The sequence below is a fragment of the Capra hircus genome, unplaced genomic scaffold, assembly GCF_001704415.2.
Source record: "Capra hircus breed San Clemente unplaced genomic scaffold, ASM170441v1, whole genome shotgun sequence".
Lineage (NCBI taxonomy): Eukaryota > Metazoa > Chordata > Mammalia > Artiodactyla > Bovidae > Capra > Capra hircus.
Window position 1 is genome coordinate 33825 of NW_017189608.1, and position 16057 is coordinate 49881.

General features: G+C 54.8%; 1 protein-coding gene and 1 pseudogene across 1 annotated transcript; both read left to right on the forward strand.

Moving 5' to 3' along the window:
- The first annotated feature begins 7360 nt into the window (after positions 1-7360).
- Positions 7361-12811, forward strand: LOC102174372 (protein CXorf40A). Its single transcript, XM_018044552.1, has 5 exons — positions 7361-7983; positions 8537-8658; positions 9646-9733; positions 10953-11233; positions 11943-12811. Exons 4-5 carry the CDS (start codon positions 10981-10983, stop codon positions 12188-12190), a joined length of 501 nt encoding a protein of 166 aa, XP_017900041.1. The 5' UTR covers positions 7361-7983; positions 8537-8658; positions 9646-9733; positions 10953-10980; the 3' UTR covers positions 12191-12811.
- A 172-nt stretch (positions 12812-12983) lies between these two features.
- Positions 12984-15600, forward strand: LOC102174100 (annotated as a pseudogene).
- Positions 15601-16057: the final 457 nt, after the last annotated feature.

The window sequence follows — 16057 nt, forward strand, 5'->3', positions numbered from 1 at the left end:
GACAGACCCAGGCAAGGACACTGATCTGAGCTGTTCAGCCCTGTGCTGGGAGGCTAATTGGCCATACACCCTCAGGGGTAACCAGGGAACCTGGAGGGTCACTAGGGCACAGAAGCCGGGGTGGGCAAGCAAGAGACAGCTTCCAGATCATGGGATGGCAGAAAAGCCACAATTTTGCTCAACAAAACCTGGCCTTTGCAATTTAGGATCCAGGTTAATCCTAAGAATATGACTAGCTACCAAGCACAGAGCAAGTGAGGCCCGGGTGCCACTCCCTAAAGGCAGCTTTCCATCCTGTCCAAAGTTAATGCACAGGCTTCTCTGAGACAGAGGGGGCCGCCCAGCAGGGCAAGCAGCACCAGCAGCAGCACAATGCCCTTTCTGCTCGTCTCCTCTACCTGCATTTCCTTTTGGTGCTTGAGAAGTGTGCTATGAAAGCAAGTCAACAAGGTGAGCCTAATGCTGCTGAGCTTCCGGTGTCATTGCCTGTATCCCCAAACCAGACTCCTGAATCATGTTAACACCCCAGAATTGTGTGGGTGGACCCAGGTTTTGTGGGTCTGTACTGGGAGACCGCACCAGGCTCCGGATGTCCTGAAACAAGATGGTGGACAGGTGCCCAGAATTACAAACTAGTGAATACATGTGCTTGCCAAGGCTCCTTCCTCTTTTTAGCTCTAGGTTCCTCCCATTTCTACCACAGAAGACCACGGCTGGCACGAAAAGCTTTCACATCCTGAGGCAGTTTGGCAGATGGTGGGGTGTGTAGTCACCCAGGTTGACCTGGGGCTGGCCCTCAGTCCTGCCTGTCCCAGGAAGGGCACCCCTGCAGGCCGAAGGCTGGAGGAAGGTAACACATGCAGCACCCCTGGGCCTCCGTCAGTCCTCTGAAAGTGTTGGCTCTTACTGGGGCTAGGATCACTTGTGCCTAATGCTGTCCAAAAGCCTTGGGGGCCACAAGAGTTTACGGATTTAGAAATCATTAACAGGGAGGCAGAGATCATCGACACCCTGGCAGGGGCTGGCAAACGCACTGACATGGCTGCAGCAAACAATGAGACTGTTAATACCAAGTGGGCTACATAGGGAAAACTCGGCATACTATAAATAGCTTCTTCATATCATCCACTTTTGGATTTACTAACAAAAGTGTTTAGGTCAAGCTGGTGAAAACACTTGGCTGCTGAAGTGTTCTGGGAGATGGAATGGTGGAAAGCAGATCATGGACCTGAGGCAGGAGGCAGATGTTGACTCCTGCAGTTCAGGGAAGAAGCTCCCAGCTTTATGGATTCCTGGTCATGCTACAGCCCCCAGTTCACAAAGCCTGTCAGTTTGACTTAGCTCACACTGCCTTCTGTCCCCAGGGGCCACTATATACATCTTTACTCGAAATCCACTGATGGCCCTCAAGTCCCAACCTAGGCCACATCCTAAAGGACCTTTGGGACTGGGGGCCGATGGTGTCCGTGTTCTCCTCCTTTCCTAATTGGAGGCTCTTCACTGTCTCCCTGTCTCCCAGCTGCAGGCTTCAAAGTACACACTTGCATTCCCACTCATTCTGGGGAAAGCTCTCTTGGGAAAAGAGATGCCTCTTCAATCACTACTCATAGTAGGTGCTTTCTGGTTTAGATTGCTTTCATGTGAATCATCCCGTGACTTCTCACTCCCATCAGATATACCAACAAATAGGATTACTCCTAATGGGGACATTTCACATTGCGCTCATCCTTCAGATAAAGAAATGGAGATTCAGAGAGGGAGTGATTTACTAAGACTCATACTCCAGCAGTGGTGGTGTTACAGATCAATCCAGGTTTGAGATGGCAGAGCAGAGTGTGTGTTTCCTCTCACAGTGCCTCTGTGGAGGACCAGAGTCTGCCCAGCCTACCTGGGTAGGATTACAAATACCAGCACACAGCCTTGCCTCTGTAAGCAATGGATGAAACTTCACAGCACATCAGAGTCTCTAGAAATCCTTTGCCAAATTTCCCTCTGGGGACCTGAACAGATGGTGTCAGGCTGGGGCCCCTCCTACAAACTTGTCTGGTCCAGCTACACTCCTGGGCTGTTCCCTTCATGGGTCTGATCCTTCTGGGGGCCCTTCCCCCATTTCCCAGCCAAGGAGACCCTCTTCACTATAAGACCCAGCCCAGATGGCCCTCCATTGTCCGTCCCTTTGAATCAGTGGTTGGTTCCCCACACTTAATGCTCCCCAACCTCTTGACACATTTCAGGCTCTGCTCTTTACAGATCTGCCTGGAAGATGCACTCCAGCCTCCTCACCTCCCAGCCCTGAGTGATGCAAGGGTGAGTGGACACCTGACACCCTGCACAGTGGAGGAGTTTCTTTCAGGACGTGTATCCTTGGTCTTGAATGTGCTTTGCCTTGCGAGGTCTGACATCCAGACCTGCCCTCTCTCATCAGCCTGTGCTTACACTGGGGCTAGCAGATGGCCAGGTGGCCAGTGCACTGGAAGCAGTTCTCCTGCCAACCCAGCAGCTGTCTAGTGCAAAAGACACCAAGAGCCCCTCCCACCAGGCTGCGTGCAGGGCAGAGCGTAGTGCCACCCAAGCAAAGGTACTTGACGTCCTGTGTGTACACATAGCCACCGTTCAGGCACCAGTTCCTGGTGTCACTTCTCCCATTTGGTCAATAGCAATCACAAGGCCTCAGGCACTGTGAGGGCCCAAGAACTGGAGCCCACCGTGGACACCTCCAACGCCCGTCTGTGTTCTGCACCTCCCGACAGGCTGGCAGGAACTGTCAGGTCAACATCACAGGTGAAGGGATGCCCTGCCCACCCCTGCCTGCTCCCTGTCCCCTTAGTGGTGAGTCCCCAGCCAGTGCCACCACTCCCCCCACCCTCAATTCGTGGGAACAGCCTCATGAAGGACCCATCCCGAGAAGGCTGGCCCTGGAGTGGTCCAAGGAGAGGTGGTGAGATGGGGCCTTGGTACATGGTTGACATGCCCTGCCCCACGGGTTATGAGGACCTATCCTGGGAGTAGTTGGTGTGCACTCAGCCCTGGGCTCAAGGCCACAGCCCAGCTGCTAGAACTTGTGCTGGGCTGGCAGGGGGAGAGGAATTTCCCTAGCAACTGAGAAGATCCAGGTGTGTGGAACGTGGGAGGAATACAGTGAAGTAACTTCTTTGCTTTGCTCTCTACAGGCAGATGACCAGCTCAGGGTGAAGAACAGTGAGAGCCAAGGCAGGTGGCAGGGTCTCCCCAATAGCTGACAAAGCTTCAGGCAGGATTCGACAGGAATGGCTGAACCTCAAAGAGACTGAACGTTCTGCCAAGGCAGGCCCGAACCGCTGGCATTGGAGGTCCTCTTGGGAAAACCTGCATCCCTGACACGAGGGCCAAGGAGACCAGGAGGCAGGGTGCAGAAGACTGGGATATCCCAGATGTCTGAACTTCTGAGCCTGTAGCAGCAGCCCACCTCCTCCACCCCATTAAGAGTTGGTGTCCCCCCCCCCACCCCCAAGGGAACAAACAGGACCAGAGTCCTCCCCCACATGTGCCCTCTGTCCCAGGAAGCACGGGAGCTGGCCACTCCAATCTGTGGCAGGACCCACAGCACTACCAGCACGAGAACCAAGTAACCATGGGAAGAGCTGGTCACCTACTGCCTGGCCACCAAGCAGAGTGAAGTCACTGTGCAACACAGGCCGGGCTTGATGGGCCTTGTCATGGAGGAGACAGACGACACCCTCCACCCACCGTCACCACTACCTAGGGGCCGCAGCAGAGGTCACGCGGTCGCTCTGAGCAGCCAGGACCCAGGAACCATGACAAGGTCTGCCGCCACCCAGGAGGCTGGACCCACAGAGCAGGGCAGGTGGTCAGTAAAATGTGGCCTCCCAGAGGCTCAAGAGGTGGGCAGCTGACCAAGGTACAGTCCAAAACTACACTGAGGCCAAGGGCAGCTGCCCCAGTAAACAGGTCAAGATCCCTCGTCCAGGTTCAGCCCCCGAGCCAGTTCTCAGGTCGCACTGACGAATAGGGACAAACAGACACAGAGATGACCCCAGCCCCTCCCAAAGGGACGTCGGGCTCTGTGTTGGTGACCCCACATGGGGTGGTAGAACCACCAGAGGGGTGGAGGTTGCTAGACAGGGTCAACTTGACACCAACGTGAGAGACATGGTTAGCTCTGACTCTGCAACCACTTTGAAAGGACCCACTGTGCTGGGGTTTCTGGGCACAGGGGCTCAAGGGGCAGGGGACACAGGGCCAGTCCTGAGGATTTGTCAGTCGGTCTTGAGCTGAGAGAGCCTGGAATGCAGTATCCCCCAGAGCCAGGTGCAGGACTTAGTGAGACGTCTGTCGAGGAGTCCCTCAGAACCTGAGGGAACATGTGATGTGAGGAAAAGATGGTAAGGCTGAACAGAACTCCATCGAGTGAACTCCATTAAGTAAAAGAGAAATGCACAGAAAATGCCGGTGGGGGAGGGGGGATGGTACACGCCCCACTCATCAACTGGAGAAACTTCTCACTTCTGGTAGCACCTCACGGGTGTTCTCTGCTCCTAACTCCTCACACCCTCTCTGTGCTTGGCCAAGTCGCCACGGTGGGCACATAAGTACTCAAAGGGTAGCCAGACGGGGCTCCCGCCCAGAGCACGAGAGTCCACTCACGGAAGTCCTCTCACCATGGGTATGGGATAGCAATGCACACTCCAGTCTTCCCTTCCTACTCCTTGATCTCACAAACTAAACAGCTGGATCCATTCAGTGGGCTGCAACCTGCTATCTGGAAGCCTCTTCCAGTGCTGGGCAGTCTGGCATTCGGGTTTTGGCCAAACCTGCCCAGACAGAGGACAGTGAAGAGCACATAGACCCAAGAGCTCAGGAATGATGGACATGCATAAACCAGCATCTCCCACCCCTGTGTCAAACGTGATATACAGGCCTGTGATGTCAATGTGAGCAGGGCAGTGCCAGAGGCTCACAGAAGGTCCCCCTGGGCAGTGCCCCAGCCCTTTGGCATACAGCACCCTGAGTAGCGGCAGCAGAGTGGCCACCCGTGTCCGCAGGTCCCATGTGTGCCGTGTCCTCTCAAAGAACTGCAGTGGAACTGAGATGAAATCAGAAACACGTCCGGTTCTCAGGCTGGCCCCTCCATCTGGGTGGTATAGAGAAGGGTGCAGACAACAGGACCTGCCCTGGGAACAGAGAGGAAATAGGTCTGGCTGACCTCCCAGAGCTACATGGCTGCCCCTGGGCTTGTCCCATGTGCAGGAGTCCAAGGCCCGGGACTAAAGCCAGGCAGGGACCAAGGGACTGACATGGACATGAAGGAGCCCTCTCTCACGGGCAGAGTGCTGGACCCCAGGGCAGCATCTCCTTGGGGACTGCTCGGCCCAGTTATGAGGGGGTGGATGGTGGCTCCCAGAAGGAGGGCCAGACAGACACACACTGACCTGTGGGGCACTTACGGCTCCAAGAGACCAGGTGAATACTGAGTTCATTGCTAGCCTACAAACAGAAGAGGACGAATCTGCAATACAAACACCAGGGCGGGATGAATGCTCAGACCCCAAAAGAAGCGCCCACAACTTGGCACAGAAAGGACACATGGCTCAGCAGAGAGATGAGCAACAGGCATTTCAGAGAAGAAAACACATCGGCCAAGGAGGACATGAGGAAAACTGAGAATCTGGGTCGAGCCTGTCCCATGTCAGTGTTGCCTGTAAATGCACAGCAGGAGGAAAGTGGAACCCTCACCAAGCCTCAGAGACCCAGGTGAGGTGGGAGGCAGCACTCCCCATGGCTCGGTCCACACATGTGGGCGCGTGAGGACAGCTGGGGCCAGCAGCAGGGAAGGGACAGGTGTGGAGAAAAACCACGGAGCAGGGCCTCACAGCTGCCCCATCAGCAGCCACACTTCATAGGAGTCCAGTTTACTGGGCAAGGTCTAGTTCAAAACCAGGATTCGGGAGAATCAGCAGGATCCCACCCACCATTCACAGGACCCTCCCTCACGATCTGAAACCACTACCAGGAGGTTCTGGGGTTTCTGGAGGCAGCTGGTAACCACTCTCAGGGCGAGGTGCAGAGCGCCAGCATGAGGGAGTTGGATGTGGTGATTGCTCGGGTACCCACAGTGCTGAGGCCTCAGATCCAGGAGGCAGCCTCGCCCCTCAACTCGTGGCTGGCAGGCTTCTGCAAGGAGACAGCAGGCTGCACGCTGGAAGAGAAAGCACTGCTCCAACTCTACATTCCCATGGCAGCAGTTATGTGGGTGCCTGGCTAATGGGAACCAGGTAGACACTGACCTTACCTTCCTGGGGCTTGGCGACACTCAGGGGTCCAGACTCATGCCCAGCAGCCACAGCCTGGGAAGAAGAGGGGGGCAAAGGTGGGCAGCAGGAAGAGGCAGGGCGCCCAAAAACTCCAAGATGAGAGCAGCTGACACTCGGGCAGACGGAGAAAGGGATGTTACAGTCATGCCTGGAAGGAGGACAGTAGGTTGTCAGAACAAGAGGAGCCAGTAGTCCAGGGGCAGAACTGCATGAGAAAGTGTGGGGTCCCGGATGAGCTCTGCACAGAGTGTAGGACCAGCACAGCCACCCAGAGTGCTGGGTGAGGAGGAAGAAGACCCCAGACCACCAGAACACGCCCAGGGCACCATGGACGGGTTGAGACTTAAAACAGGAGAGGGCTCAGCTGCGCTTTCAACCCGGGATTGATGAGGATGAATGTGTGTGCGATGTGACTCAGAACCGACAGTGTGTGCAACTCCGGCTGGAGCAGGAGAGACAGCAGGGGTCCAGGCGAGTGCGGGGGTGGGGTGGGGGGCTAGGCTGACAGCACTGGCCCCAGGCCATGAGGCCTGAACTCAGCTAGTAGCAGTGGGGACAGGAAGAGGATCCTTTACTCTGATCAGGCACTTGGGAGGTTGGGGCACAGCAGGGAGGGCGGCGGTCAGGAGCAGAGTCGGGGGCTGCCCTGGGTGGGCTGAGCCCTCAGACGAAAGGAAGAGGACAGGAAACATTTTTGAAAGAGAAGCTTCTTTTATCTGGGACATCTCAGGTCCCAGGGGCAGCAGGAAACTGAGGATTTCCCTTCGCATCTGCAAAAAGACAGACTGTTGCTCAGCAATGGGCCAGCAGCCCCAGAGTGGCTTGGAGGGGAGCCAGCCTGGGCTTTCAGCCCAGAGTTGGGGAACTCCGCCCAGAGGCTGCGCCTCTTCCGGCTTCCCTGGCCCCTGAAGCTCAGATGCAGTCGCTGAGCACACTGGGTCGCGGTCACATTGACTCTCGCCGAGTCTCGCCGACTGGACGCCTATGGTACGGACTCAAACTGGACAAGCCCAGCCTCCGTGGGTTCCCCAGGCCCACAGTAAGCACTAGGGACAGGAAGCCCCGCTCCGCTCGCCCGGTGGCTCCATCCCGCTCCGCTCCACCCCGCCCCGCCCCGCCTCCTTCTCCCGAAGCTCCTCTTCACCCAGCCCCAGACTCCTCGTCCTGCTCCTCCCATCTCCTCCCCTTTTCCGCCCGACCGCTCACTTCCTGGCCCTCCCTCGGGTCCCGCTCCAGGACACAGGTCGCGAGACTCCTCCCGCGTGAAGGCTCCTATTCTGTCTCCTAGCAGACAGGGCAGGCGAGAGAAAGCGCCTTTGTTCGTACATGCGTGTCTATGTAACTGCGTGCTTACGTGAGTACGGAAGCCATACACACCGGAAATCAAGGGCTTCAGTGTTTGTGGGCGCGACTGGACTAAGGCCAACCGGCGCCGTCACCTGACAGCGGTCCCGGTGGCGGACTACTGTCCTGCCTGGTGGCCGCTGCCCGGCCATCCCAAAAAAGCGCCCGCGACTCGCTCTACTTGCAGGAGGGTGGGACCTGCCTCGTGCACAGACGGTACCTCCGGGCGCGGGTTTCCAGGCTCTGGGACCAGATGCCCCTGCCAGGGGACCGAGCCGGACCTTCCGGTTCCCTCCACGGCCACAGTCCCCGCCTGCTTTCCTTCCACGTATGTGTCCTGGCGATGCCAGCAGACCTGCCCTCCAGCCTCCTGCTCCTGCCTCCTGGACTGTGACCTTACACGAGCCCCCTCTCCCCGCCCCCTGTGAGCTCCCCACATCGGGCCCTGACCTGAAGAGCTCAGCTGCTTGTACGTGTTCCCCTCCTGGTGGGGCCCAACCAGGAGTCCATGGAGGGCGGCCGACTGACTGTGCCGGCCTCTGGATCCTTCCAGAGTGGCAGTGTGAGGGGAGGAATCATTTTCTCTTCGTAGTTGCTCCAGTCTTCTGGGCTGTAAATCACCATCACTCCTGGGGGATGGGTTTCTGTGCTGACCCTTGAGGCACTGTGGGGGTCCCTGTCCCAGTCACACGAGGACAGGCCAGCTGCTGTGATGAGCAGAACCTACCCTGAGGGAACCTGCATGTGTGTTTCTCATCAGTTGGGCCCTCCTGGGTCCCCGTGGTCTGAGGCCTCTGCCAAGGAGAGCATGGTGGCTTGTTGTCCAACATTGCTGTCTTCTCACTGGTGGTTTTCTCCCTGTTCCTCTGGTCCTCGTGCAGGTGAAGACGCACAGACAAGCAGGCGGAAGAGTGTTTTCACCTCTGGCCACCAAGCAGGCACCCTTGCTTTGAGTGGTGGGAAAGCTTGAGCCCCTTCTTGCTCAGGGATTCCACCCACACAGGTGAGATTCAGAGGCGCCCAGGAGAAAGGGGTTGGGTTGGCTGAGACACTGAGTGGCGGAAACTGGGCAAGCCTGGGATCCAATCACATACCCCAGTAGAAGACATAGCAATGGCCATGCCCCAGGGGGACAGCCAGGCTCCCTGATAACCAAGCCAGACCCAGTGAAGAGGGTGACCCTTTGTCACCCAGCACGTCGACAGAAGTTCAGCAGGATGATGATGCTCGGGGCTAGCCAGTGCGTGAGAACATGGCACCCTGGCCTGTGGTTGGTGAAGTGGACAAAGGGGAGCCTTTGTGGAAGGCCATTTGCTAGTGTGTGTTAGCACCTCGGGTGTGTGCCCTGTTCCCTGGGCCACCTCCTGCATGACTCTTCAGTCAGTGAGTGTGTGGTCATGTCGAGTGGCTGTATTGGCAGAATGAGTTTTCCCTACCCTTCCATCAGGAGGGAAGCATCAGTAACTTGTGGGACCCCTAACACTGGGAGGTGTAAACAGACACCATATAGGCGTGAAAACAAATGCATGAAAATAGATGTGCAGATGTGGAAGAGTGTGCCCAAGGTGCTGGGAGTGGAGAAGCCATCCCCCCTTGCCCCTACGGAGAGATGTCCACACAGGGCTGACCCTCTGGCTTCATTTGCTGGCAGTCATGTTAGGGTCACACAGGCCGGCTGGCTTAAATACAAACCATGTTGGTTCAGGAGGCCAGCAGTGGAGGTCGAGGTGTCAGCTGAGATTGGCTCTTGTGAGGGCTATAGAGAGAGTCTGTCCCATCCACTCCCTCACTTCTGGGCATTGCTGGCCATGGTGGGCATGTCTGGGCTTGAAGAGCTCCGCCTTCCTCTTCACCTCAGTTCTCCTGTGTGCCTGTCTGTCTCTAAATGTGTCCTTTGTATAGGGACAACCGTCCTGTAAGAGGAGGGTCCATCCTAATGAGCTCACTTAACCTCGATCAGCTCTGTGAAGATCTTTCTTTTGTCTGTAAGGTCATGCCAAGGTACTTGGGATTGAGACTCCAGCACCTGAATTTGAGGGGACACAATGTGACACCTCACACCCTACAAAGGCTCTGAGGTAGGAACAGACCGGAGTGTTCCAAGGTTGGAAGGATGGCCTTCATGGCTACCAGGGGTGAATCCAGGGGCGAGAAGAGCAGGCCATCAGGCTGTGAACCATATCATGTGGTTCCTCATGGGCCTGGGAGAATTGTGGCTCTCCTATGCTAGGGGAAGGAAAGGCCCAGAATGCCCTGGGCTGGGTGCTTCCAGGACCTTGTCCCCATCCTCACAGCCACGTGGAAACGGAAGCTCCCTCGGAGGTACTGAGAATAGTGAGGTTCAGGCCCATGGCTCTGATCCTCCGCCTCCACTCCCCTCCAGAGAACAGGGACCCACTTCCAGGTACAAGGAAAGAAGTAGGGTTGGAGGTACGTGTAGTCAGGTCCCCTGCAGTCATGGACTGTGACTCTGTGCCTCAGCACCTCCTCAGGTGTCAAACAAGGTGACAGTAACATAGCAGATAATTTGGGGTTTGAATTCTGTGATCCCTGCATGATGCCGTCCCAGGCCCTGGCGAGGACAGGGAGCATGCCAGTCCCAGTAGTTTCTGCTCTCCGTTCTTTCTCTAGGCTCTGGGCAAGGGCTGGGGCATCTGATGACAGTGGAGGCAGTGATGTGGGAAGGACTGGGAGGAATGTGGCTGCCAAAGGTGTGGGGAAGATACCTGGCAGGGCCGTCTGAGGTCCAGGGCACCCCAGGGCCAAGGCCAGATTGGTTAGCATGGATCTGCCCTCAGCAGCTCTGGGCTAAGATGGAGATCTCCAGAGCATGGGCAGAGATGGGACCAGGAGCTAAGGGGTGGGATGGTGGCTGGGGGTAGGGGAAGCTAAGCCCAGGACAGTGCCTGTCCGTGCTGGGAGAGGACCAGAGCCCAGCCACTGGGCTGTGAAGCCAGGGGGCTTGCCCTCCCTCCTCAGTGCTCCCAGGGTTTCGAGTCCCTCTGTCTTGGAACTCACCACGTGCCTCTGACCATGTACCTCTCTCCCACTGCCCTGCCCTCCTTCCTGACCTCCCCACAAACTCCATGTGATGGATGGGTCCTCTAGGTCACCACCTCCCTATCTGTGGACCATGTGGAGACGGATAGAAAGAGCCAGCCCTCTCTGATCCCCCGGATTCTGTGTCAGCAGGCTTGGAGGATGCTTGGGCACATGGGGCTGAGGTCCAGCCCATGGCTGTGAACTTGCAGGCCACTGTGTCAGGCTTCTGACCTTTGTGGTTCTGTGTTTCTGCAGCCACGTGAGGCCCTAGGAGCCCTGGGAGATGAAGTTCGGCTGTCTGTCCTTTCGACAGCCTTATGCAGGTTTCATCTTAAACGGTGTCAAGACCCTGGAGACGCGGTGGCGGCCCGTGCTACGTGGCCACCAGCACTGTACCTTGGCAGTCCACATCGCTCACCGGGACTGGGAGGATGCAGCCTGGCGGGAGCTGCTGGAGCAGAGGCTGGGGATGAGCCCCGCCCAGATCCAGGCCTTGCTGCAGGACGGGGACAAATTCGGCCGTGGAGTGATTGCAGGCAAGTGACACCCTGCCCCATGCTGTCTGTGTGGCCCTGATGCTGCCCTGCATTGTTTTCTGTTGAACCAGTTGGTGAGAGGGGTGGGGGGGAGCTGAGGTTTCTTCAGAGGAGCAGCAAGGGTCCCTTGGCTGGGAAACGATGGCCCAAGGTCCCTTACCACCAGTCTGGGCCTCAATCCCCATTTGTGCTCTGAGGCAGAGGCAGGTCCAGGTCTGCATGTGACACTTGTCTCTGTGTGTGTGTGTGTGTCCCCATGTGTTTGTGTGCCCAGCAGAGACCATGAGAGGCAGGAAAGCACCCAGCCTGGGTTCCCCACTGCCACTGCCTGCAGCCAGGCCTGAGCAAGTCCCCTGACTCCCCAGGGTGAGGCCCCACAGCAACAACTCCGCTGGTGAATCGCTTCAGGGCCTGATATCCACAGGTTCCTTGTCAGGGCCTTCCTGCTCTGTCCCTGTGGCCTGCAGTGGGCAGACTGAGAGCTGCCTGTGGCCTGGTGGGTTCGTGAAGCACCAGACCTCTCCCTTTCATTTCGCTCCTTCCCTCGCTTGTCCTTGCCCCAAATTCCCTTTGCCAAGGTGAGCCCATCTGAAATGCTCAGCCAGAGGATTCAGTTCACCCTGGTTCCCTGCTGTGATACATTTTAGTCTCTAGCAGGCAAGACTTTCAATGACCTTGTTCTCATTCTGTGTCCTGTCTTTGTACACAGGTCTCGTGGACATTGGGGACACTTTGCTGTGCCCAGAAAACCTAGATCCTGAAGAGGTGGAGGAGCTGGAGAATCAAGCCCTGTTGCCTGACTTGCGACAGAAGTACCTGACTGTGCTCACCAATCCCCGCTGGCTGTTGCAGCCCATCCCTGGAAGGGGCCGGAAGGACATCTTCCTGGTGGACATCCCCCAGCACCTGATCCCCCTTGGGCAGGAGGCCTGTCCAAGCTGGGCTTTCAAAAGGTGACCAAGAGACCAGCACATGGTGACACTATCCAGTCACCATTGCACCCTGGATGTGCCCATCTGGTTCAGTCTGAATTGGCCCCATCTTGGGGTGTTCTGCCAATTTGGTGTGGGTCGGGGTGCTGGGACACCTCTCGTGCAGTGCTGCTCTGGACTCAGTGAGAGTCTGCAGGAATTTGACCTTTACGATAGATAAGATGGTGTCGCCACTTGTTTTGGCCCTGCTGTGTCTGGGTGGTTGAGAGAAACGTGTTGTTAGGAAACCGCTTAGTGTTTTTCCTCTCTGCTCTGGTCCAAACTCCCCGACGTTGGAACAGTGACCAGGGGGTGATGGGGGAAGGCTGGGGACTGGGCTGTGCGTCAGCAGGTGGAGAGGCATCCAGCACACAGAGAGGCCCACAGGCCCAGAAACAAGCCCCTGGATCGGGAGCTAGAGATACTCAGCTGCTGATCAGAAACTTGTGGCATCATTGGGGACCCTTGAGGAGCCCCTTCTGCTTCAGGGTGCAAGACTCAGGGAAAGTGACACCCCCAAGGTCAGGAGCCTGGCTGGGCCATCTGCTAAGTGGCAGGCAAGGCCCAGGGACCAGCCTGTCCTGGGCTCACCTCAGCGCTCATCCTAGAGATCTCTGTAAGGAGTATTCTGTCTGGCCAAACGACCTGAAAAACTGAATAAAAAAAAAAAATCAAAAACATTTTTAATCACAATAAACGGCATTGTGGCTGAGTTGTTGATATAATGGGCTCTAATGGAACCAGGCAGGCTACTGAATGTCACTTTCGAGAGTATGCAAAATAATTATTTCCATTATTTCCTTGTATATACCAATAAGTAATAGAAACCTATAAAGTTTAATTTTAATTGGTTGAGAACACAGAAGTGAGGAAGCTGGAATTCCCAGTCAGGCCTTTTCAGCTCCAATGAATGTGTTTGAAACACACAGACACACATATCTATATCCATATCTGTATCTCTGAATTGTTCAGTACAAGCAGGTAGGCTGAAGATGCAGGGAAAAGTTACTTTTACAACTTGAGTCCAAAGGCAGTTTGGAGGCAGAATTTCTTCCTCTTTGAGGGACCTCAGTCTTTTTCTCTTAAAGCCTTCAACTGTATGGATATAGCCAACTTAGATTATGGAGAATAATCTATTTATAGTCCACTGATTTAAATGTTGATCACATGCAAAAATAACTTCACTGCAACATCTAGAGACATGTTTAACCAAGCAACTGGGCAGTATAGCCTAGCCAAGTTGACACATAAAAAGTTACCATGCTCCCTAACTATATTTTCTTTTTAACAGTTCAAACAATGGGAAGAATAGAGAAGAAATAGTGTCACACTCTCACCTCTGTCCCCTTCCCTTCACAAATAACATTGTCAACCTCTCAGTGAACATCCTTTCAGAACTCTGCCTATTCCTTAACACTCATACATATAAATATATACATATACAATATGGTTTATTTAAATGGGATCATTCTACACGTATTGTTTGTATGTTGTTTGCCCTCTTGAATGGTAAGTCACATATATTTATCCTTTTATTTACTTGGACAAACATTTATCTAATATTTATAATATTAAATGATACAACTGAGTAAAAAGCAAAAGTCCATATTTGACCCTTTTCCTGAACCTCACTTTCATCCTCAAAAGTAAATACTGTTATCATTTAAGGAAGCAGATCACTTAATTGGCTGCCTGTCCCAGGATCCAGATTCTAGAATCTCCAGACAGTATTTATTGGGCACCCCGACCCTGGTCTGAGAGGCCCTTCTGCCCTGAGCATTCACTGCTTGGGTAGAGAATTCTCCTGAGCTAGACTGGCTCCATGGCTAGTCAGAGTTCCCATGAGGCACAGGCAGCCCAGCTGGCCCCATCAACTGATGGGGAACCTGCAGCAGGGGACTCCTGTGATTCCTCCGCAGATCGAAACGTGGATTGAGGGGAGGTTTTGGAGAAGCAGGGTGAGCAACCCGAGAGCCAAGATCAACACCTCCAAGACAATCCGCCCCACAGGGCCTGAACCCAAAAACAGCTGAGGAAGAGAACAATGTCATCCTCAGGCTGTCCTTCCCCAGGAAGCTCTGGAGGATCGTGGAGGATGCAGCCTTCACTTCTACATGCTGGAACGATGAGGTCATCGAAGTAGATCTCTCCCAGATGGAAGTCCTCCAGCGCAGAGGCTTGGACCAGATCTTCGAGACAGACAGCATCAAGAGTTTCATCAGTGAACTGAACCTGTATGAGTTCAGTAAAATCCACCCTTTGGGTCGCTTTGCAGGGAAGAAGATGATGATGGTAACATAGAAAGCCCTTCCAGGAAGACTAGACGAGCTGAGTGCTGGATGGGTTTCATTTTCCAGGAAAAATTTTTCTCATGAGAGGGTGGTTAAGGAAAGAGGAGAAAGCAGGATGTGTTGTGTTCCACCATCCCTCTTAGACAGGATCCAAACAGGACCCACCCCTCTTAGACAGGGGTGACCCCAAACCTTGAGGGGCCACTTGATGTCAGAGAGGGCCAGTAACACCTCAAGTAAAGACAGCCCTGGGGGGAGCTCTAGGGAGCAACATGCTAGGGTCTCATAACCTGCCAGGAATGAAGAGACCTTGTCTCCACAGTTAGGCAAGGCTGGGATAGTGGTGGGGAGGAGGGCAGCAAGGAAGGGCTCTTCTCCCACCTGATGGTTAAAGTGATTCATTTCTTTCAGATCTATCCCAACTCCAACTTTCAGAGAGACAAGCCTCTCCTGCAGAACATCTGGAGGAAAGGCAACCCCAGAACAATTGCTCAGCCTACTGCCAGTGCAACAGCAACCATAAAGACAAAGAAGTGAACGGTGGCAACCGGACACTCTCCTCGACTCCACCAAAACCAGTACACCCAAGAGGCAGGCAAGAAAGTCCACAAGGGAACACCACCTGCTCACAGAACCCCCAGCTGGTGCTCATTTGTGTCTCTGGCCTTTGGTCTATGGGCAGTATAGTCAGGCGGGCTGGGAGAAACCATCTCCCCAGCGAGCAGGGCAGTCCCAGTGGAGAGGGCACATCCAGCAATGCCACATCTGTGCCCCCAGCTACTTTTGGAAGGGATGGAACAGGGGAACTGCCCAAGAGCCCCTCAGAGTACCCAGATTACAATTTGGTAATGACTTTGCACAAGACCTGCTACTCCATCCTGATGGTGGCCCTTTCAGTCATGGCTCCAAATGAGGCCCCTGAGGTGGAGGAGGAGCAGGGAGAGTCCTTAGATTACACGTGTGTCCTCTGTGCACTTCAAGGACAAGCCCAATCCCTGAACTGCTAGGTCCCTGAGTTCAGTTCAGTTGCTCAGTCGTGTCTGACTCTTTGTGATCCCATGAATCACAGCACGTCAGGCCTCTCTGTCCATCACCAACTCCCGAAGTTCACCGAAACTCATGTGCATCGAGTCGGTGATGCCATCCAGCCATCTCATCTTCTGTCGTCCCCTTCTCCTCCTGCCCCCAATCCCTGCAAGCATCAGGGTCTTTTCCAGTGAGTCAACTCTTCGCATGAGGTGGCCAAAGTATTGGAGTTTCAGCCTCAGCATCAGTCCTTCCAATGGACACCCAGGACTGGTCTCCTTTAGGATGGAACTGGTTGGATCTTCTTGAAGCCCAAGGGACTCTCAAGTCTTCTCCAACACCACAGTTCAAAAGCATCAGTTCTTTGGTGCTCAGCTTTCTTCACAGTCCAACTCTCACATCCATACATGACCACAGGAAAAACCATAGCCTTGACTAGACGGACCTTTGTTGGCAAAGTAATATCTCTGCTTTATAATATGCTCTCTAGGTTGGTCATAACTTTCCTTCCAAGCAGCAAGCATCTTTTAATTTCA

Coding starts and splice junctions, on each gene's coding strand:
- LOC102174372 (XM_018044552.1), top strand. CDS start 10,981: ATGAAGTTCGGCTGTCTGTCCTTTCGACAGCCTTATGCAGGTTTCATC. Junction 11,234..11,942: donor CGGCCGTGGAGTGATTGCAG/GCAAGTGACACC, acceptor CTTTGTACACAG/GTCTCGTGGACATTGGGGAC.